This window comes from Aspergillus pseudonomiae, assembly GCF_009193645.1.
Source record: "Aspergillus pseudonomiae strain CBS 119388 unplaced genomic scaffold BDV37scaffold_20, whole genome shotgun sequence".
NCBI classification, from domain to species: Eukaryota; Fungi; Ascomycota; class Eurotiomycetes; order Eurotiales; family Aspergillaceae; genus Aspergillus; species Aspergillus pseudonomiae.
This window is the reverse complement of record NW_022476012.1, coordinates 43994-69230: the sequence shown is the minus strand read 5'-3', so window position 1 is coordinate 69230 and position 25237 is coordinate 43994. Positions and strand designations below refer to the sequence as shown.

Here is a 25237-nt window from a genome sequence, read left to right as displayed (position 1 = left end):
TTGAAGAGAATACAACTAGACTCTCCCCGCCATTAAACATATATTCAATTGGTACGGGACCCAGAATATTCTACACGACAGATCTTATAGCTTCTAAAGATTCATATCCTAAACCCAAAAATATGGGTTATCATGTGTAAGCATTATAGGAACTTTCTAATAGAGTCACAAAGGGCTTGCGACTTTCACATGTATATGGTCTATACTTATATTGACCAGTATGCTAAAAGAAGTGAATCCAAGGGCATCACAATCACCAGGCTGTATGCCCTTTCTTTCAAAATCTAAGAAACGAAGTATACGTAGCTCAAGCATCTGTACAGTTCAGTCGGTCTTCGGAGAGCGGGAATTACTACTAATATGTCCCCGACGCTTTAACTTCCGCTTTGCTTCCCATTTTTGCCATCCGGCTTCGGCTAGATCTTCACTTACCACTAAGTCCCGTAGTCTCAACTGCGTCGATATGGTCAAATCTAATCCCCAGTCAATCCAGCCATGTGCCCGGAGGAATGCAGTAACGAGAAACCAAGCAAATGCACACCCAATACCAGCACCACAGCCTGCCAAAACCTGTTTGGGTGTATGGTAGTTCAGATATATACGACTGATGGCCACGGCACCGGCGCCAACGCTCAATCCCATGGCAAGTACTATCCGTATGAGAATATGGAATGATGGCTCGGAGTGTGTGGGATTATGCCGGAAGATAAGGAACAGCCCCAGATACACGGCGAAATAGGCGACAAATTGTGCATGGGATGATGGCATGCCGTAGCCTTTACCAAGCATTTCTGTGTTAAGGGTTCCAGTCAGTGATTGAATACAACTCGGTCTGATGGACCGCCAATCGACATACGCTTCGGCCGTTCCTCTTGAATGATCCGCTTTAATACAAAGTTCAATGCTTCACAACCCATCTGGCCTGCGAACATCAATAGCACCTCCACTTCCCTTGTCGCCCAAATAAGAGTGACGTAGGTCACGCATAGTGCCTGGGGAACCAGGGCAAGCCAGGCCGACAAAAAGGAGAGCGGATCGTTTGGATTCTACCATAGATACACATGCCTCATCAGTTCCTTGACCACACTAGAACGCGCGTGGAAATTCGAAGGAACTTACATAATGGACATGTGTCAAAGACAAAGACGCCAGTGGCGTGTCAGTCATGTTGATGAGTCGAAATCGCTAACCGAAATTGTTCTTATTTTGTAATAAATTATGGTCTTTTTCTTTTCTCTCCTCCTTGCCCTTTCCGCTTCTTCAATCGTTCTCCGGTTCTCCGTTCGAGGACAACAAGATGGGAGTACCGAAGAAGCAAATAATAGATTCAACTTAGACGGGAAGAGATAAATAAATAAGCAGGTATCATTGACCGACAAACATTATGGATGTAGAACTATCCAAGGAATCCTCAACCTCAGAACAGGACTAAGTCTTAAGAACTCGATTGCGTATAAAATTAAGTATGAATGCAACCCGTGGTTACGACAGCCCAGACCTCTTAAAGATGTCACATGCTCGGCAGGCGGGAGTCCGTGTCCCTCGCCGCTTTTGTCTCCCGCTCATGGGGGAAGAACGGAGTTGAATATGGTCAAAGCGGCAACGTAAAATGAGGGGGAGGGGAAAAGAGTGCCTCAGGTTGCAGAAACATCATTGTCAAATGAAATGATGAGAGCGAAAGAAAAGCAAATATTAATTATGATGAATAATTACTTAGCTTAAAAAAAAGTCAGGAAAAATTTAAAAAAGCCTCTTACAAGAAACAAAAAACAAAAAAATGACTCGGGCAGCAAATCATGCCTGAAGTCCTTCAAACCACATGCGTTTCTGTCGGTCTATGAGTTGTTTCCAATTCCTTTTCACTTTCTCTCTTCTTCTCTGAAGTCACTACACTTCATGATCTGCAACCGAGAAATCAAAATTTCATTGACAACTCCATCTTTACTATCCTTTCCGTTTCCTTTTATTTTCTGACCTTCAGTCAAAACATGACGCACTTCTCCTCACACGTTCAATCCGATATCTGGTTCTGTCTTTCTGTCTCGACCAAGATACTCCTATCGCAGACCATTCATTCTGACCTTCACCACTGCCAGAATTTCTACCGTCTGACAGCTCCATTCCCTCCCTAATTACGCTGCCTGTCACAATCTGTCGCAGTACCTGAAAAGTAAGAAAGGATCATGGGTCCCTCTCGCTCGGTTCTTCCGTATTTCGCCGTTGCCACAAGAATGACATCCAGCCTTCTTGCAGCTTATCACTGTTAATCTATAACTGGTGATTTACTAATCGACGGTTTAGCTGCATACTCCTCTTCTTAACCTTTTCCCGGACTCAAAGGCCCTACTTGAAGACTCATCGGCGCCTTTTCCCTTCGCAGACACCCTCACCCAGAGATCCTCGAAGGCATGATATTTTTAAGCGGTACATATACCATGGTTGTGTCAGGAACATTCCATTAAAGAATCTGCCTCGCCACCTTTCATCAACCACCCACCCTGAATAGAGAACCGACCTGCATATCCCCTTCTTCCTTCCTTCTTTGTGACGGCCTTACCCTAATATGACTGATACCGAGTTGCTTGATGACGAACGCTCTGTTGAGCTGTCATCTATCGCGGCCATCTATCCGGAAATCAAGCTCGACCCTTCGTTCTCTTTTAGGGCAACTCTAGATATACCTGTCAATCCTTCACCACCTTTACGGATCTGTTTCGAGCAATATTCGGAGACTGAACTTCCAACTGTCCTGACTCCGCCCACATCCCTTGATGTTAGTGAAATTAGCTTGGGCTTCGCAACCAAAACAGTTGATGGAGGCACCACGGCAAGCTCCGATGAAGATGTGCATGTCCTATCACACCTGCCCCCGCTTTGTCTGGAAATCGAATTGCCCGGTGGCTACCCATCAGAGCAATCCCCAATCATTAAGCTTAGCACAGATCCTGCGTGGCTGCCCTCTTCGATCATCTCCAAGCTATTAGATGATGGGAAACGCCTCTGGGAAGAATGCGGGAGGGATCTCGTTGTATATACTTATATCGACCATCTTCAACAATTAGCCGAGGCAGCTTTTGGTATTGATGACATACCCGACGGTGAAGTCAGGCTCCCCCGAGAGCTTAAAATCGCACTCTTAGATCACAACAATAAGGCCGAGAGAGAAGCCTTTGAGCAGGAGACTTTCGAGTGCGGAGTTTGTCTTGAGCCGAAAAAAGGAGTAAACTGCCACCGGCTCTTACTTTGTTCGCACGTTTTCTGTGTGCCCTGTCTTCAGGACTTTTACAATACATGTATCACGGAAGGTGACGTGGAGAGTGTTAAATGTCTGGCTCCGGATTGCGGCAAGGAAGACAAGTTTGTACGAAGCCAGGAAGGGCAACCCAAAAGACGCAAGAAAAACGACCGGAGTTTGAGCCCTAGCGAGCTACTGCAAATTCCTCTGGAGCAGGAAACAGTACAGCGTTATGTCTTTTTGAAACGGAAGAAGAAACTTGAAGCCGATAAGTCTACTATATACTGCCCACGTCAGTGGTGCCAAGGCGCAGCTCGCTCGAAGAGGCATCCCAAGCCTATTGACCCCATGTCGGATGATCTAGATCCCTCCGATGATGAGGATGTAGGACTTGTGTTCGACCCGAATGGGGATGAGGCTCAGCTGCCTCCTATGGCGGATCGAGTGGCTGTTTGTGAAGACTGCAACTATGCCTTCTGCTGTGTGTGTAAGAAAGGGTGGCATGGCGAGCTTGTACGGTGCTTCCCCCGCCGGGAAGCAGAATTATCCGCAGAGGAAAAGGCGACAGAGGAGTATCTAAGGCTGTACACATCAGCCTGCCCAACATGCGATGCACCTTGTCAGAAACGCATGGGCTGCAATCATATGATCTGCTTCAAATGCGACACCCACTTTTGCTATCTCTGTTCCAGCTGGCTCTCGGAGGACAATCCTTATCGCCATTTTAACGATGGTAACAGTTCATGCTACAACAAACTCTGGGACCTAGAGGGTGGTGATGGAATCAACCCTGATGGGGCCGAAGCTCTCCATCAGATCCCAAATGAATTGATAGATTTCGACAGCAGTGATGATGAGGACCAGCCTGCCTGGGATTTTGACGATGGCGATCATCACTTTAGGCGCCAAGGTCACCCTCCACCTCCTGCTCCGGCACCACCTCGTGTCAACCAGAGAGCTGGTGGTCCTGGGCGCCGCGAAGATGGACGTAACTTGAATGGTTTAGATGCAGCAGGCAGGGCTGCAGCGGCTGAGCGACAAGCACAGGCACGGGCAATGGCTGAGGTACGAGGCCGCCCTGATCCTGAAGCAATTAGACGACCTGGTCTTCAACGATTTTTGGAACTGGTCCAGAACGATAGAGAAGATGAATGGGATAGCGACGAACTGGATGATGATTTTTGATGCATGACCTGCATATTCGAAAAAGGCGTCCCTTCGGGACATCTGTATTTATGTGTCAACGCCCAACTTATGTATGATGATCACGAGGTTTTTGCATCTACATCAGCGCATTAGTTTATTTTCTTTGAAGCGGTCCGTGTTATAAAATAAATGTGTTATAGTTATATATTTGACAACTTGGATCCCTATTGATGTACACGATCGATATGCTATTTGGAAACTAATTACCAACAGCTTCGAAATCCGGCAAACCCATTCATTTGAATACAATACTGACGTAGTGGACCACCCTCCCATCCATTTTGGTGAATGTATCTAGACAACAAGGTATCCCTCTTCATCACTTTCATCGTCCGCTGTGCCCGTCGGGGACCAGTTGTACCAGAATTCGTAACTCAGAACGGTATGGTCCGCAAAGAGAAGTAACAAGCGATAACGCCGAGATGGGTTCCAACCACGCCAAGTCTCCTCCGGTTGGTAGGCACGGGTAGCCCTGGCATGACACTCTGGCAGAGTTGGAAAAGTCTGCTGCTCTTGTTCTGGGATGGTATCAACCTGAGTGCTGACTGTAGGTGTGGATTCTCTGGAGACTCTAGTACCACACGCTTCATAAGGGGGACGTAGGTCTTCGCCCAAAATATCGGATGATTTGGAGCTGTTTTGTAAACGTGCGTCAAGTTCGTCATTGGTGGTTGGCTCATAATGAAATTTCAGGCCACCCCCGCTGGCATCGTGCGGAATGTTAGGCACGTCAGGAGGCATCTCAAACCCTTGCATTGGGCCGACGCTCATACCTAGGAGAGGGATGAGAGGTCGGTCACCGTACTTTTCCTGGCTCTCGAAAGGAACGATCCAGTCGACTCTGAATGATAGGCCATTGGCTTCCGACTCAGTTAGGGTGATCACTGCGGCACGACCTTTTTGCGAGGCGGCCACTACGATACCGTGTTCGGGGATATATTTGACCATGTTGAAGCGGTCGCATGCGTCTCGAAGCGATCCAACAATGTGGGTGAATTGTTGCCGAAGGGGTGTGCCACAGAAAACAGTTGCGCGAGGGGCAAGCGGATTAGGGATGAGACGGATATCTGTTTGGGAGAAGTGGAGTATCGGAAAGTTCGCATGCGTTGGAGCTGGAGTCGATGAAAAATCTATTAGTGACTCCCTTTGTCCATAGATACTGGGATCACTGGGGAAGGCACCGCGTGACATACGGTTAAAGACTTGGTAAGCAACTGCTTCTGAAGTTGATGTATCATCGCTCTCCGAGATATCATCATCTGCACCATCCATTTCTATGTCCTCAAAAGGGCTGACCTCTTCTATCGAGTAGTCGTCAAAGTATTCTTCGGCTCCGGGGATATCGCCACCTAGAGCTTCGAGAAGTGCTACTTGAAGAAATTCAGGCGTTGTCAAAGGGCCATGAGAAGGGGTATTATCGGTATGTTCTGTATCATCCACCCGATGGAAGGTCCCATTACCACCCTGGGTTTCGCCCTCCTGGCTAGAATTCTGCTGGAGACCCGTATATGACTCCCCATCAGAACTTGCATTAGAGCTCAAATTATCTTCGAGTACAGAGCCGTCAACGGCACGGTGGCTGAATGCATCAGCGGAGTCTGAAGGCCGAAGGTTTCTGACATCTTGGGTGTCGCTGGGTTCTGGAGCCTCATCTGCGCGTCGACATTCCGCAGATAAACCATCATACACCGCATGACTAGTAGACTGGCGAGTACTGGTGTCTTTATTAATGCAGCAATCTGGTCCAAATATGTCAGGTAAGATCGGTTGTTCTGGTTCAGCCTTAACGGCAGGAGGAAAATAATTATAGAGCCGAGACGCGTTAGGCACTCGGCTGCTTAGCTTTGTCAGGTCCAGGACCGGTCGACCATTCTCTACACGACGTTGGGGATGACCACCGCACGCGTCCTTCGTCGATTTGAGTAGATGAAAAGTACGTGGGTCAAGGGCTATGACAGACCAACCACGCTCTTTACTACCTCGTCCGTCAGTGCAAAACCTACTATAGAAAACGTGTTGAGAAGTCTTACTCATGATTGAATGTTTCTGGGTATCTGAAAGAAGCATCACCGAAGTGGTACACGTTGAATGGGCCTGGGCCCTCCCAGGTCTTCCAAACAAAAACCTGATTTTCGATATCTGTACTGACCATCCATGTTCCATTCGGGTCAAGATCACAATTGAGAAAGGAGACGGATGGTATGTTGGTAAAGTGACCAGTATAAGTTAAGCGTATGTTCTGGTTTCGGTGCTTCGCAGGCATCAAATGCTGTAGCTGTTTGAACTGCTCATCACTCTTGATTTCCAACCAAGTCTGGCCGTAATCAGTGAATTCTTCCTCCTCACTTAATACCTGCCCTGTGTCGCTGCCTTTTCGAGAAGCATGGTTCACAAGCGCAAATGCAAAAACAGTGACAAGGCCTGTGTTTGCGGTCACTGCAATCAGGCGGGAGAACTTGTGTATGGCTAGCCCCCAGGCGCTGGCTTCGACATATTCGACAAAAAAGGGGAGTACCTGGGAGCCATCAAAAGGGCGGTTCTCCTTGCGCTCTGCAGCCCGCTTCAAAGCCGAGAAGATAGCCTCAACACGATAGCCGCAGACATTGCCTGAATCCGTGACCAGCAGAAGGACTTCATCGCGTCCCAGATCATCCACAAGGATATTATTGATAGCGTGAGGCATATGTGGTGATATATACCCGCTACTATAAGGGTCCTTCATGACGGGAGTTATAATCATTTCAGGCTTTGCTCCAAGAGTCTGAAACGACCCAGCTGGCTCCCAGACATAGATTTGATGGGTATAAGCCACAAACAGAAGATTACGACGTTGAGAAAGAGCAGCCTTCAAGCATATCAGTGAAATTCATCATATAGAAGTGACGCTGCAGTTTACCAGATTATTCCGCCATGCTGCACCTTGCGGAGGAAACGAGTCTGGTGCTCTGCTGCGCCGTGCAACGCCTCAGTCAGTACTGCTCCATGACTGGCGGAATGATAGAATACTTACGAAGAGAACTAATCGAACTGTCAGCTGAAGCATGTCCAAGAGGAAGCAATCCTAGTGACTTGTAATTCAACGTACTCTTTTTGCCCCTTTCTCGACATTCAAAGGTCTAAGATGTAGGCCTTCTCTGGCTCGGGTTTTCCGGCCTGGGGACCCATCGTCAATATTAAATTCCATTCCTACTATCGCTTCCACCTGAGAAGGTGGTACGGAGAACGACCAGTCCAAATCAACTATCAGTAGTGTAATAGGCTATGATTCACAGTTGGAAACATCAAGTGAGGGTGGTGAAGGCGGAAGAATATGCTCATTAGAAAAACAGGAGGGGTATATTTAATGTATCAGATCCAGGTGTGACATCACATGGAGTCTGAGGTCTATCACTTTGCAGACCATGTAGCATGGTTGTGCTGAGTTCCCATAGTGACAAAGAGACAAGACATGACCATACTCTTCCTGGTCTATTCGGTCCTCTATGAGAACATGAATCTTATGGTTCGATGAAGTCAGCCAACCCGGTTGATCTGCCTCAGGCTGTAGCGTGCACGTGCCACATCGATGGTGAAACTCTCTTATCGGACATCGTAATAACTATCTATCGCAACAACCTTTTTGGTTTCGTATGAACAAGAACTGCTCCTCAAGGAATTCGCGATGGATCTTGTCGCAAGTATCCGCAAAGAAGGTAGCCGGTAAGCTGCACATGCCTACATCAACCGTGCTTATGTTCGCTAACCTTACTCTTGCTATAGCGGCGGTCGCGGCGACTTTAAATGGTCCGATGTCAAGGACTCTTCGCACCGTGAGAACTATCTTGGCCATTCCCTGATGGCCCCCGTTGGCCGCTGGCAACAGGGCCGCGACTTGATGTGGTACACAAGGACAGACGATAGCGAGGAGGACAGGATTAGGAAGGAGCGCGAAGAGAAACAACGTGTCAAGGAAGCCGAAGAAGAAGCCATGGCCCGAGCTTTGGGTCTGCCAGTTCCGGAGAAGCGCGCTAGTTCTAACGCCAATCTTACGCCACTGGGCGAAAAAGATGTCCAGAAAGTAGTCCGGGATACGGCCGCAGGAGAAGACCTAGTGATCGACGAAGCGGGCAAGGGAATCGGCTACGGTTCATTTCGTGGCGGGGTTGCCTCTGTATCCGGCACTGGTGATGATGATAAACTTGAGCCTGTCGGACTGGATTCCCACTCTTCAGGGAAGCGGAAGCGGGGCAGTGAGCGTAACAGGAGCCCAGCGAGAGACAAGCGGCGCGATCGTTTGAGTGATAGAAACAAAGACAGGGATAGGGAACACGGACACCGTAGGCATCGCGATGAACGCGAACATCGTCACAGGAGTCACCGGCACAGATCTCGGTCTCGGTCTCGGTCGCGAGATCACCGAAGGAGGCGATCGCGCTCACGGTCAAGGAGCAGAGACAGGAGAGGTAACGACGAAGGCAGGAGCCGCCGAGACGACCGTCATCATACCCGGGATAGAGATTCAGATTACCATCGTCGGCGTTGAGTTCAGTCTTCGAAAATTCGTTCTGTCTACATACGGCGTTGGGGCGTTGGAGAAACGGATAGTGTACAAGTAGTATTCCCTAACCTAAACTATGCTCGCTCTATACAGCGATTGTTGCTGTTCTATAGCTCATCGTGCCCCTTGCTCTCAGTCACAGGAAGATCGGGCATCGACATCATTTTTACCACCATACTAGTCCACCCAGTGAAATGCTGCGTCCGCTGTCCCTTGCCTGTTTCTGGGTTATACTGTTCCCAAGCAAACCCGGTCTTCTTCCATTCCTTGAAAACATTCTCAACTACGTTCTTCCGCAGCTTGGAGTACATTTCACGGGCCTGTTCTTGGTGTGGACCAGGAGTGGTCGCGACGTCCTAGGGTAGAATCGTTAGCTCCAATGCGTGGTTGGTAGAGCATTGGTAGGTGGGTTACTTACATAAAGGTTCTTAAACACCAGATAATTGATGTTGATCCATACAGGACTCCTCCAATAATTCTCAGCAGTCCCGTAGAACTCATCCTTCTTGCTTAGACTGCGAATACCAAAATCGCTCCAGAGCTCTTCTGGGTCGCTGATCAAGTCCAAGATGGCCTTTAGCCGAGGGCTATCGGGGCTCACCATGCCCGTGAGGAAGGGGAAGATGGAAATGTATCCCTTGTGGCAGACATGAACACTTTCCTCATACTCGTCAATAGTCGCATCGCAATATGTCTGCGCCTGTTCGTCCCAATGAAGGTCGTCGACATTCCGTCCAATTGCAGTTTCATAGTACTTGAATTCTTCAGCGTCTTCGGTCTCCCCCAACCTTTCAGCAATGCGCCGGAGAGAGCGAGTCATCATCCCCATCCAACTGATCAAATCCACGTGTAGCTCGCCGGGGTGTGGGGGCTGTGCCCGAGGATAATCGTCCAACCCAGATGTTAGGATGTGCTGGACAGACCGGCCCCGCCAGCGGTACGCCTCCTTGGTGGAAAAGGCCTCTCTGTCGTAGGACTTAATGTCACCTTTCTGAGTGTTTCTATACCAGAAATAATGTTTCTTCAGTAGTGGATAGATTGAGCGAATATAAGCTTCACCCAACTCCGGTTGTTGCACATAGGCAGAACGAAGACGCTCTGCGATATCTTCAGAAGATTGTTCGACTGAGATATTTTTGTTGGCATCTAACTTATCGAGGAACGCTTCCAGAATAATGAAAAGGGTTGGGGGATTGGCGTAGTGAGGGTACTGGACGGTAAACTCAGGTGGAACTTTGCTGCGCGCCTCAGCGCCCAGGATTTGCTCCCGAGCAATCCACCCATCTTCGTCCATTAAGCTTAACCAACTCTTCACGATTTCAAGCCTGGAATATGTTAGTGTTTGAATGACGATAGGGTTGCCGGCTAACAAACGCAAGATCTGTATCCCATTCAACGACCGGAATCAGGTGGAAACCCTCGTCCCAGAGAAATCCTCTGGGGAAGAAAGGCCGAGAGGGGACACAGGTAAAGAGATCCTTTGGGCCTTCAAGGACAGGTTGAGCCCTTGCCCTTGCCTCCGCTGTTTCTTCCCAGAAGCCTTCATTCTCCTCATCGTACTCTGGCGCTGCCGAGCGGTCAACAATATCGGTACCGTGGAAGTAGCCTATGCCACCAACGAGATTGGAAAGCATTGACTTGGAGAATTCCGTGTATTCATCGGAATCAAAGGGAGCCTGCGGGGGGAGTATCTTGTCGAAGCGCTCAGCAAAAGCTACCGAAGCACTTGTGATTTCTTGGGTAAGAAGGCTGGCTGTAACGTATATTGTCAGTATCAGTCCCGCAACAATAATTGCGTGAAAAGCACCATACATGTCACAGGTTTGGGCGAGGACCCAGACGAGAATAGGATATCAAACTGTGATCTGTAAGCTGACTATTTGCAAATTGAATGGTTACCCGTTTACCTCAAATGCCCCTTTAAAAACCTTCTGCACAAGCTGAACATTACCATCACCTGGCGCATTCTTGATGGTGAAGACTTGCGATGGGGGCGGAGGGTTTTCCGCTCCATACTTCTCGATAGTTTCGCTTACACCCTCCTTCATCTGCGAGAACAGGATCACTAGAAGAGAGATCAGCTCTAGACCGGACATAATATATGCTTGTAAAAGACTAAAAAATCATACCTTTCGTCTGCCACGCGTGCTCCGGGGGTATAGTCAAACTGGACACCAAGGTACGGTCCAATGGCTTGTCCTCATAGCTTGGGTGTTCATGTTCCGGATACTCGTTGGTCTTAGGGCCCTCAGTCACATCAATTGTAAAGTCACCAAGATCTGAGGTATAACCAGCCAGCTTCACATCTCCCTCAAAACCACGCGAGTCGTCAGACTTGGTGTGAAGTCCCAGGTTACCGAGCCCCTCCAGAGCACTGTAGAAGACAACTGTTGTAGGCTGGTCCGGGGGTGCATCGTCCCGCGGGACACCTTTTACTCGGGCAGCCCAGCTTCCTCCATGCTGTCCGCCAGGGACCTTGATAAAGTCAATTGTCAGATCCAGGGAGTTTCCAGCGTCATGAATTGTTTGGCGCCCGCCCTTCCGAATATCGTACTCGTCCCATCCATAACCTGCCATCCCTTCATTCTGTTCGCAGGTGTGCCTGAAGTCTTGAAGAGGGCTAGGGTTAGTGAAACTATCAAAAGACGGCAATGGACGTCCCTAATGGTAAATGAAGGACAACTGTTGGGGACACGTACTGGACTGAGCCGTGGCGTAATCATCTACTTTCGCCCACATCAACCCCGCGGACAGACTATTTGGAATCCGAGGGCGAACCCCAAAGTAGAGGTTAGGCTTGTAGGGACCCCATAATAGCGACTGGTTGTTGGCTCGCGCAGCCTCCTTAGCTAGAACCGATACGTCATTATCTATGGATGCCGCAACCACATAGAATAACGATGTTGAAAGAGTGAATAGTTTGGAAAGATGCATTGTCTGGACAGAAAGCGTGAACAATTAAATGAAAGTCCACGCAATTGGAGGCGTGCACATAGACAGGATGGCTATGTCACGGCGGAGGTTGATGTTACTATCTATTATCTGGCATCTCACGAGCGGAGAGCTCCTGTCATTTATTTACCCGGTATTTTTAGCTCCGCTCCGCACCTTGCGCGGCCAAACATATTAATTAACCTTAAAGACCACACATACTAGAGATCTACCCGAGGAAATGTGTATGCGTCACAGACAAAACCCTCTACAAGGGAATATTTTAACTGAGATATTCTATACAATCCTTTAATCTAGAGATAGTTCCTCGGATCAAGCGATCCGATCTTCGCACTCTTGGCTGCGCCATCGAACACAAACTCGCTGATAAGCTTTCCTGTGCCTGGTGCATTCTGGATGCCCCAGCAAGTGTGCCCAGCCGCAAGGTATAGTCCCTTGGTTCCAGCATGGCCTACCAATGGCCCACCACGTGCAGCAGTTACATTAGGTAGGTAGCAGGCTTGACGCGCACAGACTTGTCCATCACGTAGCTCATCAGAGACGCTGCCCACCTGGTTGATGATATCCTGGCACCGCTCTTGGTCTACCTCGACGTCTGCAGTTGTCTTCGGAAGGGGAACAGTATGATCACCCTCTCCACAACAATAGACTGTGTCGTCAGGGCGAGCATAGATTTCTGGTGAGGCGACCGTCGGACGTGAGGACTTCGACGGGTCGAAATTGGCCGGTATCTCTATATTCGTGAAAAGGGTATATCCACTGACTGCCCTTGTAGGCCGGATCACGACACTATGAGCACGCGTTGCTGATATCGGGGCATCCGGCAAAACCGATCTCGTCCACGGGCCGGCAGCGATAACAACATCAGTTGCAGGGATTGTCTGTGATTCGCCGTTCTCCTTCCTCGTGTATGTGACTGACTTGACGGAATCCCCAGAGTAATCGATGTTTGTGACGGACCCAAGCGTAATCTCTGCGCCTTTCTCCTCAGCGAGCTTTGCGATGGACGTAGTGAAGAGGTATGGGTGGACTTGCGCGGTCTCCCCCGGATCACTCATGCTTTCGTAGCCTCTAACACCCTCTGGTTCAAGCCAGTCAAGATCACCGGGTACCCTTGCGGTTTTCAATTTACTCAGTGCAGCTGCACTCCGTTTTTGTAAGGATACTGAGCTCACACCCTCACCCTCGCCCACCTTTCTCTTCTCACTGAGCGGGCGACCTCTGGCGATAAGCTGGCCACAGTTCACCTCTCTATATCCCCATTTTTCCTTTCCATTGTGCTCCCTAGCAAGCTCCGCGTGCAATTTGTAGCTCAATGGTACAATGTTGCTTGGGTATGCCCATAATGCTAAAAGACCGCCTGCTTTGCCCGAAGCCCCTCCTGCAATCTCTGTTGCTTCTATGAGGGTCACTGAGTGTCGGGAAGGATCAAAAGAAGGATGTCTTGTCAAATAATACGCTGAGCAACATCCGATGATACCACCACCTTAGACGAAGTTGTTAGTCTCTGGTATGTATTGGTCGTGCGGGGTAAGTCTCAGTAAGCTCAAGTCGATTCATACCAACGATAACAATATCCCGACGTTCGTTTGGGGTTGCCATTTTGCAGTACGGCGCGATCCTAAACCCTGAAACCCTTAAAGGAGCCACTGTTGTTGGGGGCTTGGGGGAAGAAGTTGTTGACGGGTTTTTGGTACGGGTTGGGGGATATTATGCCATTCTTTTTTATACAAGCGCATACGTCACTACAAGTCATGTGCTCGGCCAGGCTAATGCCGAACATTCGCATACATAGCTAATAGCTGTATCATCTCGTTGGTACTATCTCTTTGGCTTGTGCAAAGACAAGAAAAACATCTAAAGCCTGTCCAAAACCTTGCGCGGGTGAAAAGTGCAAGAGAAAGTAAACCTTACTCCAACAATGCATATGGCTGTAGTCAAACCCCCAGCTAAAAAATTGGTCCCGCCTTAACAGATACGAAAGAAGAGCAGAAAGAGGAAAAAGTAGAAAGGGGTCGAATAGTAACGAATAGAGGCAATTGATCCATCCATTATCTTGAAGGACTGAGTGGTCGGTTGAATCCTCCTATACGGTTCATATACTGTCTGTATTCCGTCTTCTTTTCCTTCCGCACCCCATAGACATCGTTCCCAGGTACCTTGGTATTCTTTGTGCTCCTGAATTTGGTAAATCCCATGCTTCGACGCATCATTTCTTCAACATCGTCTTCCCCGGCATCATCGATGTCCATATCCATTTCGTCTTTGTACCGATTTGGAGTCCTCGAGTCAGCGGCACCATTCGGCTGTGTCCGGTGGTCTTTGCGATCATTCCTGCGGTCTCCCCTGGCTCCCCGAAGAGGTGGTGTCCTGGATCTATCCCGGTTCCCGTTTCGAAGAGGGGAGCGAGAACGGTCACGGTATCTATCCCCTTTTGAAGGATACCCTGCAAAATTCAAATATCAGCACATATCCAAATAGAAAACCACACCACGTAACATACCTCGCTTATCATAGTATCTGTCGCGGCTACCGCTTCTGTCTCTGTCTCTCCTGTCGCGATCCCGATCGCGGTCCCGGCGATCCCTAGACCTACTCCTATCTCGCCGCCTGTCCATTCTATCTCTTGAGCGGGAACGGTATCTTCGATCGTCGCGCGGTCCATCTCGTCGCCCATCATCCTTTAAGTTTGCTTCACGTCTAGGACTCCTATTATATTCTGAGTCTGGTTCAGGTGAACGCGTCGGCCGGTCATCCATATCCCACATTGTCGAGCTATCGACTCGTCGGGCTCGCTTTGCGGGTGGTTCGGCCATCCTTGTATGTAGGGAACAAGGTGTTATCTAGTTGACAGTCTGAAGATGCGATCGTTCAAGAATAAGTTAGAGTAGTAGAGTTGTTGACTCTGTAAAACAATAGCTGAGAAGGTTGGCCGGGAAAAATCGAAATAAACGTGATACTTTGCGATAATATGTTAATTATTTCATCATTATTTGCTTAGAATGGGTATCAAATGCTTAGAAGTCGATAGTGCTGAAGGTTGGCGTTGCACCCGGATTGAAATTGAGACCGTGAAGATATTACGGTTGCCGAGGAATGCCATCTGCGCGGTCGGTCTTAATCAAGTAAAGTTTAATTTCCAACAATCCTGAAACACAACCATATCAAAGAGGAGTGCTACAAAGCATCACCAAATGTCAATCTTCATGCATATGGCCGCATTTCAATCAGCTTTGAGCTGTATATATTATAGTATGGCTGTTCTTTCTATACTCTTAATTCTTCTAGTTTATTAATGTACCTGTCTTAATTACGAGAAGATTGGCTCATTTTTGTAATGCGAGCAATTTCGAGTATCTACCAATAAAGCAAATGTTAATAGTTAGCCCACCAAAGAGTAGTATGAGACTATCGATCGCCATTCAATATACAGTATCTTTATTCTACCAGTGTAAATGACACAACGGTTGTATATAATCTTTCTCTCAGAGTCTGTTTTAACATCCAGGCACGCCCCAACCGTTCCTCTGACATTTTCCCAAGGGCTTAGGAGGAAATATTGATTACTTCCCAGTACAAAGACAAATAGACTGGCTTGGCTCAAGGAGAAAAGCCAAGGACAGCATGATAAATTATTGCGCCCCAAGCTAGAAGGTAGTGGTGGCATATCTTTTTCTTTCTTTCTTTCTTTCTTTCTTTCTTTCTTTTTTTTTTTTTTTAATCTTCGCCATTCCCTCCATATAGCCCCTGTCTATTGCCCCACGCTCATGCGCGACGGGAACATTGTCGAAATACTTGTATACTCCGGACTAAATATTTGTCAGATTGTAGGTTGTCGCGATTTTCCGAAGCGAAAATGGCAAGTCTGGATCGTGACGGAAAAGTCACTGTATTTGAGCCACCTCCAGCTTGACATAAAGCTTTTAGGTACGCAGTAGCTTATTTCCGTGCTCGCGTTTAAATAGCCTGGCGCCTGCAAATCAACGCTTCATGGATGCCTGCTGCACTTGCCAGTTGGATTGCAGGGCGGCAAACAGTCTTGTGTCTACGGCCCGTCCCGCCGAGCCTCAGACTAAGTCGCCAACGGCAAAGATCACCTATTCTTGGGAAATCTTTTATGCCCGATGTCTCCGACCCCTCAGACACACGAAAATAACCCCGCTATTCCCTAGATCTACCAACGCAACTGCCTACCATAGAATTACAGTTTCCTCTGCCCATAGCGATGGCACCTGCAAATCTTTCTCACAGGCAAACGCATAATTTACTCTTAATCTCAAAGCTTCTAAGTCTGAGAGATACAGCGTCTCCGCTCACGTTGCTCTTGGATTCACTCGAACAACCAGCTACCCCATTGGTTAAAGAATATATTAGGCGCGCAAAGGTATGTGTTGTCGATGCTTTCCTTATTCTGTATTATCTCGACCTTTGTAGCGGACCCGGGCTTTCTTGTGTCTACTCTATTTGCTGGACTCAAGGGGTTGGATACCCCATCAGGCCTTTGATGGGGCGAGATGAATATTTGTATCATAGGCAGGATAAAGCTAAAAGCTCGTACAGATCTCCAAAGTTCATGTCACACTTATTGCTTTTGAGACACTAAAGCCCTTAGATGGTGTTGATGCGTTCGTTTCCGCCCGAAGGAAAAGCCCCTCACAGATAGTTAAAGAAGTCGGCGCGGCCTACCAGGCTACTTCAACCAAAACCCCTTCTCCTCGTATGTCTAGTGCCGACTAGTCTGAGTATTAGAGTTATTGGTGGCCCTGACTAACAAACAATAGGACGTCTCATCCTTATAGATTCCATTAACCCGCTTCTACTCTCTAAAACAAACGATGCACACTCCCAACTATCAACGTTTCTTAGTTCTTTCCTAGCTCACCCGAGTCCTTCAGCACCTAAGGTCGAAGTTTCGCTCGTCGTGACATTCCATCAGGATGTTCCAATCCTGCCGGCCCAATCCCCCTATTCGCCATCGCCTCTTTCAATGCTGACCTATCTCGCAACAACAATCATAAGGCTACATTCTTTCTCACACATACTGGCCCAGAAGGCTGCTCGAGATCGTAGTCTAGCTGCCCCAGTTTTTGGACTCGAAGAGGAACAGGATGGAGTACTCTTAGGAAGATTGGATAAGCCGATTGGTAAGGACTCGGCCGAAGGCATCGTTCTGGAGATGGAACACAGGCGCAAGAGTGGACGTGGTGTTTTAGAGTGGTATATATTACCTCCCGCATCACGGTACTCGCCCCAACATTTGAAAGAGGTTGTAACGCTGCTTGACGACCATCCCTTGTATCGTCCACCGGAGGAGCCAGTGGCTGGAGCAGACGAAGAAGAGCCGGAGTCTACCTTCGAATTGCGTCTCACCGACAGACAGCGGAGAGAAAGAGAGGGGGTGGTGCTGCCATACTTCGATGCACAGCAAGGTGACGGCCCAGGGGAAGGCGGGCGCATTTTGTACGACATGGGGGAGGAAGACGACTTCGACGAGGAAGAAGATGAGATATAAGTGGGCACGGATAGTCACTGTTCTCGACGCACCTTCTTTAGAAAATCAGCGCAGGACCATCTTCCCTACGTCCTTACGCTTGTTGTCAGCTGGTGTTGCCAGCCATGCTTGAAGGGGACCCAAGGACATCGTTTACATTTTGGACTGTTTACAGTATTCTGGTCAATTGACCTATTATACACGACAGGGTTATGATCTATGAGGCGCTTTGATGAACATGCTTTGTAAAGTTCCCATGGAAAGAAAGGGTTACGCCTTGCAACCAAGCTCGTCGGTCATAAAATATTGGCAGTTTTTGAACATATCAAGGTGGATGGAGTCCGGCAACCATCAAGAAGATTAACTATGCATACATTCATATGAGCGGGTCTCGGTAAGCAGTTGCTCAGGGAAGGAATTAGAAGAAGCGCAACCAAATGAGAAAGATAAAAAGGAGCCCGACACCAGCAATTGGACCATACTGTACAGCAGGTTAGTACTGGGGCTTAGTGAGAACGAACAAGGACACGCGGAGGTTACCTGTTTCATGACCAGCTCCCAATTGATGCGCACCGCGGCTCGTCTGTATTTCTTGCTGTCCTCTCGCAGACGCCCCGACAACTCGCCCATACGCTCTAAGCTATCACCTCGGTATAGGAGGTCCTCAATGTTCTTTGTCATCACTTTCGTTACGTCCCGAAGCTCATCGTTTAGTCGGTCGAGGTTTTGCGAAGCGCGACTATCTTGGTACAGCTTCTTGGTGCGTTGAATAAATGTATCAAATTCTACAAATGCATATGGTCGCAGGGTGGGAGACTGGTACTGCGCAGAGGAGTAAGTGGTAGTAAACTCGGTTGCGAGATCTGCGAGGTAGGTGAAGGCAAGTTTGCGCGGGTAGGAACGGTCGCATATACAGAGGAAGCAGATATCATCTTGGATAAGATAGCTATGATAGATACTGGAATTAGTATTTGTATCGTCTTGCACCTTGTATACCGGACTCACTGTAGGTTATATTGGCCAGACTCAATGCTAGCTTGCGGTGCGGAATTGCGAGTCAACCGGCGGAAAATCATTTTGGCTTGTGTCTTGATCTCGGAGAGCTCCACTTCTGCCTATTTGGAATAATGGAAAACTTAGTGTTACTCATATGTCATTGTTTCACGGTGAATGGGCTGTGAACTGACCTGTTCATCGTCTACTGACGCAGCCAGCATGAGGCCTTGACCAACATCAGCAACTGCATCATACAACCCCTAATCTCCCCGCATTGCGTCTTACCATCAAGCCTGGCTATTTGAGTCGATTTAACCATTTTGATTACAACTCTTCTTGCCTATCAGACCTTCACCTTGTTCGAATAACGCTTTGGTTGCAGTTCAGCTGGAGCGGCGCATATAGTACTTCTGTTGTTGTCCAGACTGGCATCTAGAAGCAATGACCCGCAAGCGCAAGGCGGTCGGCCATGGCAAAACAAGGACGCAGCCAACGAGGTAAGACTATCCATACTATATTTATCTAGCTTGTGACAATTATTATCTACGAGCAGTTGAGACACCGGTGCTCAGATGCGCCATATATGGGGCACATGTAACAATGTTTCTACACCAGGAATTGTTCATATACTGCTAAGACCGCGGACCCGAATGACGTGGGCGAGCCTCATGTCGCAATGTCCTCAAACAAGAAGCAACCGAAGAGAAATCCGAAGAGAGCGGCGAAGGATCCATGGGCTGAGGACAAGTTGATGACGAGTACATCTTCCAACCTTATATATTTGGACCTTGTGGTATGTTATACGATTCCGGAATGATGGTGACCTAATGCAATGTGTTGACTGATTGGCAAATCAAGAAATTACTCGCCAACCCCGACGCCTGGAACTGCCTTGAGGAGTCTGAAAAACGAGAAATACTCGATCTACTCCCTGAAGACCTACATCCGAACCCGGACCCTTCACCGGACGATCCTGATGCGCAGATCCCCCCTTTACCAGAAGAGTTTCTTCGTTACTCGAATAATTGGCGAGACGGCATTCGTCACTTTCAGCTAGATCTTCAAAATGGCCGCTACGATCCAGTTTGGCTGCGGGAGGCCGAAGAGGCCATGCAGCAGCGGGCCGATGGGAAGTTTGACAAATTTAAAGAAGAAGAGTTTGAGCAGTTTTGGGGGCAGAAACAGAAGATGGACAAGACGCTGGCCGCAGGACAGAGTAGCCAGGTCAAATTGAGCACCCTCATTAGCAACGGAGTTATTCTTGTAGGCGATGTATGGAAATATTCTCGAGCTTTCAAGAGTAAAGGCAACCTCCTAGTGGAGAAAGAAGCCAGGGTATGTTTACATCCATAGCTCCGTTCGGACCCCTTCAATTGACGCTGCTACAGATAGTGCATATCCAAAATGACCGGTTAACGTTCGAATTGCCCCCTCATCAACGGGTATTTCTTCCTGCCCCCCAGAGCTTACCTTTGAAGGACTCGCAAGCCCTAGTTATAGGGGAAATCGAGAAACCAGGTGGCGTTATAACGACCACTACTGAGATAGAGCAAAATAGGACTGCTCAAGCAAGTGCAGACACGCAATCAGATACTAATCCAATGTTAGAGGCTGGATCCTCGACCAAGCGTAAATCAGAGATACAGATGGAACCTCGCAAGAAGGGCCGCAGCAGAAAGCCCAAGGTACAGACACCAGAGGACCTCGAAGTTGACCAAGTGAAAGCCTCCACCGAAGTTACAATACCTGTACCTGCTCAAGTGATGGTAGAAATCACCAATCCACCGCCAACAGAAGCAAATATGACTACGTCTGTTATGACTCAGACAACTACTACGGAACCTGACTGCCAAGATCCGAAAATCGTTTTTGAACAGCCCTCTGCCACTGTCGAAGACACCCCCCCACGACTACCAATCGTTGAAGGGACATCGGAAGAACCTGGGGTGATCACAGTCTCCGGTATTACGGGGCCTAGCGCACTTGCAACCAAAATTTCAGAAATCGATGGCCGTGCCGCGAACGTTCGACACGGAAATGCTTGGAAAGATTTTCGGGCGTACAGAAATAATCAGGATATGGGTAGCCTATGGGAGGTCAGACAAGCTTGGTTTCTGAGAAACAAATCGTTGGCCAATTGACTTCAGAGAGCTGTAAGCTTGATTTTGTTGATCTTCTGAGGGCACCTAACAGGAAAATACTGTCCCTGTGTCAATTCTCACGTCTCATATGCGGGTTCATACCCCTTTCTTTGCGATAATTGACTGCTGCAATGGTCATATATTCCTTTGTCATGAGCGAAAGATACCACACATGTATTACCATCAAATTCATTAATCCTTTCATTAAATCTAGAACTTTTGCTCTAGACCCCACCATTGCCTGTCCCCATGCCGAAAATAGCTTCGTCCTTGGACGTCCTTTTATGATCGCCGCCAGCAGCGTAATCAACGGCATAGCTAGACTGTATGAAGTCCTCCAGCTCCTCGCTAACAGTTTTCAGCTTTTCCTTCACACTCGCAACACCCTCCTGCCCTACTATATGGCGCGAGGGTGGGTTTTCATGCCCACCTATCGCGGTGATGGCATATACCGTTTCTGCGACCAAGACCTCCATATGTGCAGAGCTGAGTGGAGGATACATTGCCGTAACTTCAGGGCGTGAAAATGGTCCATTATCAACGGAGGCAATTTGGCCAGTTTCTTGGGTTCCATTCGTTTCGGTGTGTGTGTTGGGCAGACGAGGCACAAGTCGGTTTAACATACCGCGGAAAAGGGGTGCTTGGTTTGAAGCTGGTGAATATGCGGGAACTATTGGAGGCACGCTAGTAACTAGATTCGTGAGAATGCCAATTTCGATACTACATTGGATAATTGTGAGTTTGAGGTTGAAGGGAGCTATCTCGTATGCAAGACTCTGCAGCGTGACAGTTAGCAGAAATGGGTGAAGCCTCCGGCACAGATTGCACTCACGTCGCAAAACCCTTCAAGAGCCCATCCGGCTGCGCAGTACATCCCAAGCCCTGGCGTGCCGATATGGGCGGCTGTCTTCGTTAGCGATTAACCTCCCTTAAAACCAGTATTGACTAAGCCTTACTAATCCCCGAGAGAATCATGATGTGCCCAGTTTTCTGCTTCCTCATATGGGGAAGCGCTGCTTTTATAATGCTAAGGGGCCCGAAATAGTTGATTTCGAATTGGTCCCGAACCATGTTCAGCGTTTGTTGGGAGGCCCCGAACTCCTCCACCGCCCCTACTAGGGCTGCGCAGGTAAGTTAGCTAAATGACCGGCGTCGAAAGGAGCATGTTGCATATTCCATACTTTGACTTGTACAGCAAAGAAGAATGTCTATCTTGCCGAATGTTGTAACGGCATCTGCCACAAGTGCTTGACATTCTCCTATCATCCTGCATGATGAATGTAAGCTCACTCCGCTCCCCTTTATAGCCGACGCTCCACAGCGAGGTCATTTTGAAGGCATCTTCAGAGTGCACACCTTATATCGAAAGGGACGGACTTGAATCGCTGTCGCCACCCCTCATGGCTGTGACTATCAATCTCGGCTAGGAAAGACTCGAATTCATCTCGACGGCAATCGTCCCGTTCTAGACTCGAATGTGCTAACCCAACCAATGCGTAATCGCCGTGCGTGAGGATTTGGCGTATGACTGAGATCCCAATGGGCGAATCCCCAGCAGTGATCACCCATACTCGTGGTTCATTATGGGCGGGAAACTGAGGGCGGGGGGATTCGGTGAAAGGAGGATTGTCCGACATTAGATCAAAGCTGATGATATCTACGCGCCACACATGTCGACCGCGCGACAATTATTTGTAGGATCTGATGTTACCGATCTAGATAAGTAGTAGAGGACCCGGGCGGCCGATCAACTGCGGTTCAGGACGGTTTTCGTGTTCGTGGAGCTGGGAAATGTGGAGAAATGAGCACAGAGGGAACAATCGCGTTAGTTATGTCATGCGCCGATAAGAACAATTCCTCGACCCGCCAAGATAAAACGACCCGAGTTCTGGACCAAAGCGGCGTAGTTCAGCAGATTACTAGCAGTCCGCCGTTCGTGGCCTTTTCCTTTCTTTTCTCTTCCCTCCCTTCCTCTGCTTTTACCATCCCTCTCTTGTCGACCAGGCCACTGTATCTCTGGGTCACGTCAAAAGAGAGCACAATGCCTGAACAAAGACAGCGCAGGGATGAGCCGGAGTCTAGCGTACGTATGCGACGTAGCGTCATTTTTTACCAGGCTGATCGCGCTGACATATCATACATTTAGTCCGGCTTCAAGGGAGCCCTTCAGGGTTTGGCTTTCTTCTTACTGACGCAGTTCATCTTCAGTCAATTCTTTGGTGGCCGCCAGCAGAACGATGCTGGTACTAGCGGGAAGCCGAGTGGAATTCCTACCTTCGCAGATCGTCCAGCTCGTAGCGAAATAACGGAGTACAGTGCTATCCCCGATGTTATAAATCCGATTTGGCCTTCCGACAGTGCTTTGGACATGAACATCTACGTCTCGCCATCGGTCGTACTTCCTACTGCAAAGTCTGGCCCGGCAAGCCAACTTGTGCTCAATGAGAAGAACTTCACTCTTGGAAACTACAGTGACACCAGGGAAATTGATACTACCATCAAGATCCCCAAAGAAGTACAACAGAATGGCACTCTTTTCGCGCACTTCATGCTCGGACTTACCGGGCATCAGCTTGACCCCTCGGCCAAAGATTACAGCACGGACTCTGCAATTTATTTCTTTCGTCCACTTAACCAGTATCTCCCGAAGAAAAAAGCCAAGAAGCTCAAGAACCTTCTTGCAGGTTCTGACGAAGCTGAAGAAGAGGTGGAAGACAACACACCGGAAGTCTCCATCGCATCGTACTATCACCCGAACTTCACGATATCTCTAATTCCTGATTCGGGTACCCAGCGATTCCGCCAGATTCATCCGGCTGTCCGGTCGCATTTGCAGCTAGAGGCATCTGGCGCAAGAGACGCCTCTGGAAAGAATGGATGGTACTACCCTATTGTTTACTTGAACACTTTTTGGCAACTTAAGAGTCATATGATGGAGCTTAATTCCACCGTGGAGACCGTGCCTCTTCGCATTACCCTCAGCAATCTGCAGAACTGGAAGTTCAGCATGATGGCGAGCGTCGATGACAGCGCAAAACAAACTGCTCGACAGGCTGCCTTTGGAGCTTCGACACCGGGTGGCGGTGACGGTACTGAGTTCGAAATGGTGAAAGAGGTCCTCTTGGATACGAACATCTGGCTGCTGGGCACAACTGGTGTCGTGACCATCCTTCACATGGTCTTCGAGACTCTGGCCTTCAAGAATGATATTGTGAGTTTGTAACCCGTGCAGATCTAGAGCAATGCACTGACCTAGTCTTTCCGTAATAGGCTCACTGGCGCAAAAAGAAGGACGTCGTTGGAACGTCCGTTCGTACGATCTTGGCCAATGTCTTTATGCAGGCAGTTGTTTTCCTCTACCTCATGGATAACAGTGAGAACACTTCCTGGATGATTCTTGCCAGTCAGGGCTTTGGTATCCTCCTCGAAGCTTGGAAAATCACAAAGACTGTCGATGTCCGGTTGCGGCAGCCAGCACCGAACTCTTTCTTCTCCTTCCTGCCTTATGTTGTGGTATTTGAGGACAAACATAAACTCACTGAGACAGAGCAGAAGACCAAAGAGTACGACGAAATCGCGTTCCGCTATCTCTATATCATTGCCGTACCTCTCCTGGCTGCATACGCAGTGTACAGCTTGGTCTACAACACCCACAAGTCGTGGTACTCCTACATTATTGAAACACTTGTTGGGAGTGTCTATGCCTACGGTTTCCTGATGATGGTCCCCAGCTTGTATATCAACTACCGCTTGAAGGTTAGTATTTTTTTTTATTCCGCTACATAACCTAGCTAACCTTGCTGTTCCTAGTCTGTTGCGCATATGCCTGGCAAAGCGTTGATGTACAAGTTCCTAAACACCTTCATCGACGATCTTTTCGCTTTCACGGTCAAGATGCCGTGGCTTCACAGGCTTGCGACTCTGCGTGATGATGTCATTTTCTTCGTTTGGCTTTACCAGGGCTGGAAGTACCGGGTTGATTACACACGTGTGAACGAGTTCGGTCAGGGAGGTGATAGCGATGCTGAGGAAGAGCCACCAGCCGTTGATGCCAAGGATGTCAAAGAGAAGGCAGAAACCGCGGCGCCATCCCAGGCGTCCGGAAAAGATACCTCGAAATCATCTACCCGCAAGAGGAAGTAAGGCCAGCCCTTGGTTTAGATTCCGAATCTACTTATGTTGGGGAGCATACTCGGAAAGGACTGCCCGGTGGTTGTTCAGCTAAATATGTTTATTGAGCAGAGGTTTCTGGACTTTGTTATACTGGAGGCATACTAGAGCATCGTCTCACTCAGTACACAACGAAACACCCTGCTTTCTCACCTACTTTCGACCTTGTAAAGTTTTTAATGTATTAATTGTTGAATGTCAGTCCTATTACGTATTTACATCATATATATTTTACACATTAAACATAGTATCACCGAGTAAGAGACGGCGGCATGAGCCTTGCGCAACATGATGTTGAGGAAGATCGCGGTAGTGACCAAATCTGGTAAAGTTCGTAATTTCCGCGCCCATGGAATTTACTTGCATCCATCATTGCAGATGCCCATAAGTTAAGATTGCGCGATTGGAAGATAATATGTACAAATTGTCAAGAATACAACAAGATAATATATATCAATGAATGACAAATGCGAATGGGAATAGCTACCGCATATCATTTAAGGGAGAGT

At 48.3% G+C, this 25237-nt stretch overlaps 11 protein-coding genes across 11 annotated transcripts; 5 read left to right on the top strand and 6 right to left on the bottom strand.

Moving 5' to 3' along the window:
• Positions 1–674: 674 nt before the first annotated feature.
• Positions 675–4420, top strand: BDV37DRAFT_270315 (RBR-type E3 ubiquitin transferase; the record flags this gene model as incomplete). Its single annotated transcript, XM_032084534.1, has 2 exons — positions 675–686; positions 2579–4420. The coding sequence occupies 2 exons, from the start codon at positions 675–677 to the stop codon at positions 4418–4420; spliced, it is 1854 nt and encodes a 617-aa protein (XP_031943151.1).
• Positions 4421–4700: 280 nt separating this feature from the next.
• On the bottom strand, positions 4701–7999 carry BDV37DRAFT_244134 (uncharacterized protein). The gene is made up of 5 exons (XM_032081500.1): positions 7527–7999; positions 7452–7459; positions 7338–7389; positions 6472–7286; positions 4701–6416 (listed from the first exon to the last, which is right to left on the bottom strand). The coding sequence occupies exons 1-5, from the start codon at positions 7623–7625 to the stop codon at positions 4736–4738; spliced, it is 2655 nt and encodes an 884-aa protein (XP_031943150.1). The 5' UTR covers positions 7626–7999; the 3' UTR covers positions 4701–4735.
• A 103-nt stretch (positions 8000–8102) lies between these two features.
• BDV37DRAFT_281377 (MMtag domain-containing protein) lies at positions 8103–9036 on the top strand (the record flags this gene model as incomplete). The annotated part of the gene is made up of 3 exons (XM_032086805.1): positions 8103–8140; positions 8201–8670; positions 8738–9036. 3 exons carry the CDS (start codon positions 8103–8105, stop codon positions 9034–9036), a joined length of 807 nt encoding a protein of 268 aa, XP_031943149.1.
• Positions 9037–9085: 49 nt separating this feature from the next.
• On the bottom strand, positions 9086–11912 carry cwh41 (mannosyl-oligosaccharide glucosidase; the record flags this gene model as incomplete). The annotated part of the gene is made up of 7 exons (XM_032086804.1): positions 9086–9334; positions 9397–10303; positions 10353–10731; positions 10791–10836; positions 10886–11043; positions 11108–11587; positions 11678–11912. The coding sequence occupies 7 exons, from the start codon at positions 11910–11912 to the stop codon at positions 9086–9088; spliced, it is 2454 nt and encodes an 817-aa protein (XP_031943148.1).
• Positions 11913–12161: 249 nt separating this feature from the next.
• Positions 12162–13606, bottom strand: BDV37DRAFT_244124 (NAD(P)/FAD-dependent oxidoreductase). The gene is made up of 2 exons (XM_032081499.1): positions 13493–13606; positions 12162–13416 (listed from the first exon to the last, which is right to left on the bottom strand). The coding sequence occupies exons 1-2, from the start codon at positions 13530–13532 to the stop codon at positions 12224–12226; spliced, it is 1233 nt and encodes a 410-aa protein (XP_031943147.1). The 5' UTR covers positions 13533–13606; the 3' UTR covers positions 12162–12223.
• Positions 13607–13730: 124 nt separating this feature from the next.
• On the bottom strand, positions 13731–14975 carry BDV37DRAFT_83253 (SNUT3/LISCH7 family protein). The gene is made up of 2 exons (XM_032091304.1): positions 14434–14975; positions 13731–14376 (listed from the first exon to the last, which is right to left on the bottom strand). Exons 1-2 carry the CDS (start codon positions 14744–14746, stop codon positions 13982–13984), a joined length of 708 nt encoding a protein of 235 aa, XP_031943146.1. The 5' UTR covers positions 14747–14975; the 3' UTR covers positions 13731–13981.
• A 1113-nt stretch (positions 14976–16088) lies between these two features.
• BDV37DRAFT_83204 (Elongator subunit IKI1) lies at positions 16089–17612 on the top strand. The gene is made up of 3 exons (XM_032091303.1): positions 16089–16314; positions 16491–16647; positions 16712–17612. Exons 1-3 carry the CDS (start codon positions 16156–16158, stop codon positions 17440–17442), a joined length of 1047 nt encoding a protein of 348 aa, XP_031943145.1. The 5' UTR covers positions 16089–16155; the 3' UTR covers positions 17443–17612.
• A 28-nt stretch (positions 17613–17640) lies between these two features.
• BDV37DRAFT_83198 (SNAP receptor SEC22) lies at positions 17641–18895 on the bottom strand. The gene is made up of 5 exons (XM_032091302.1): positions 18703–18895; positions 18609–18643; positions 18427–18536; positions 17962–18367; positions 17641–17902 (listed from the first exon to the last, which is right to left on the bottom strand). The coding sequence occupies exons 1-5, from the start codon at positions 18734–18736 to the stop codon at positions 17840–17842; spliced, it is 648 nt and encodes a 215-aa protein (XP_031943144.1). The 5' UTR covers positions 18737–18895; the 3' UTR covers positions 17641–17839.
• A 198-nt stretch (positions 18896–19093) lies between these two features.
• BDV37DRAFT_281371 (uncharacterized protein) lies at positions 19094–20558 on the top strand (the record flags this gene model as incomplete). The annotated part of the gene is made up of 3 exons (XM_032086803.1): positions 19094–19210; positions 19276–19752; positions 19806–20558. The coding sequence occupies 3 exons, from the start codon at positions 19094–19096 to the stop codon at positions 20556–20558; spliced, it is 1347 nt and encodes a 448-aa protein (XP_031943143.1).
• A 224-nt stretch (positions 20559–20782) lies between these two features.
• On the bottom strand, positions 20783–22195 carry BDV37DRAFT_270309 (short chain dehydrogenase/reductase family protein; the record flags this gene model as incomplete). The annotated part of the gene is made up of 5 exons (XM_032084533.1): positions 20783–21334; positions 21391–21461; positions 21515–21679; positions 21740–21825; positions 21915–22195. 5 exons carry the CDS (start codon positions 22193–22195, stop codon positions 20783–20785), a joined length of 1155 nt encoding a protein of 384 aa, XP_031943142.1.
• A 259-nt stretch (positions 22196–22454) lies between these two features.
• Positions 22455–24930, top strand: BDV37DRAFT_244115 (CLPTM1 family protein). Its single transcript, XM_032081498.1, has 4 exons — positions 22455–22641; positions 22705–23769; positions 23829–24314; positions 24369–24930. Exons 1-4 carry the CDS (start codon positions 22600–22602, stop codon positions 24699–24701), a joined length of 1926 nt encoding a protein of 641 aa, XP_031943141.1. The 5' UTR covers positions 22455–22599; the 3' UTR covers positions 24702–24930.
• The last annotated feature ends 307 nt before the right edge of the window (positions 24931–25237 follow it).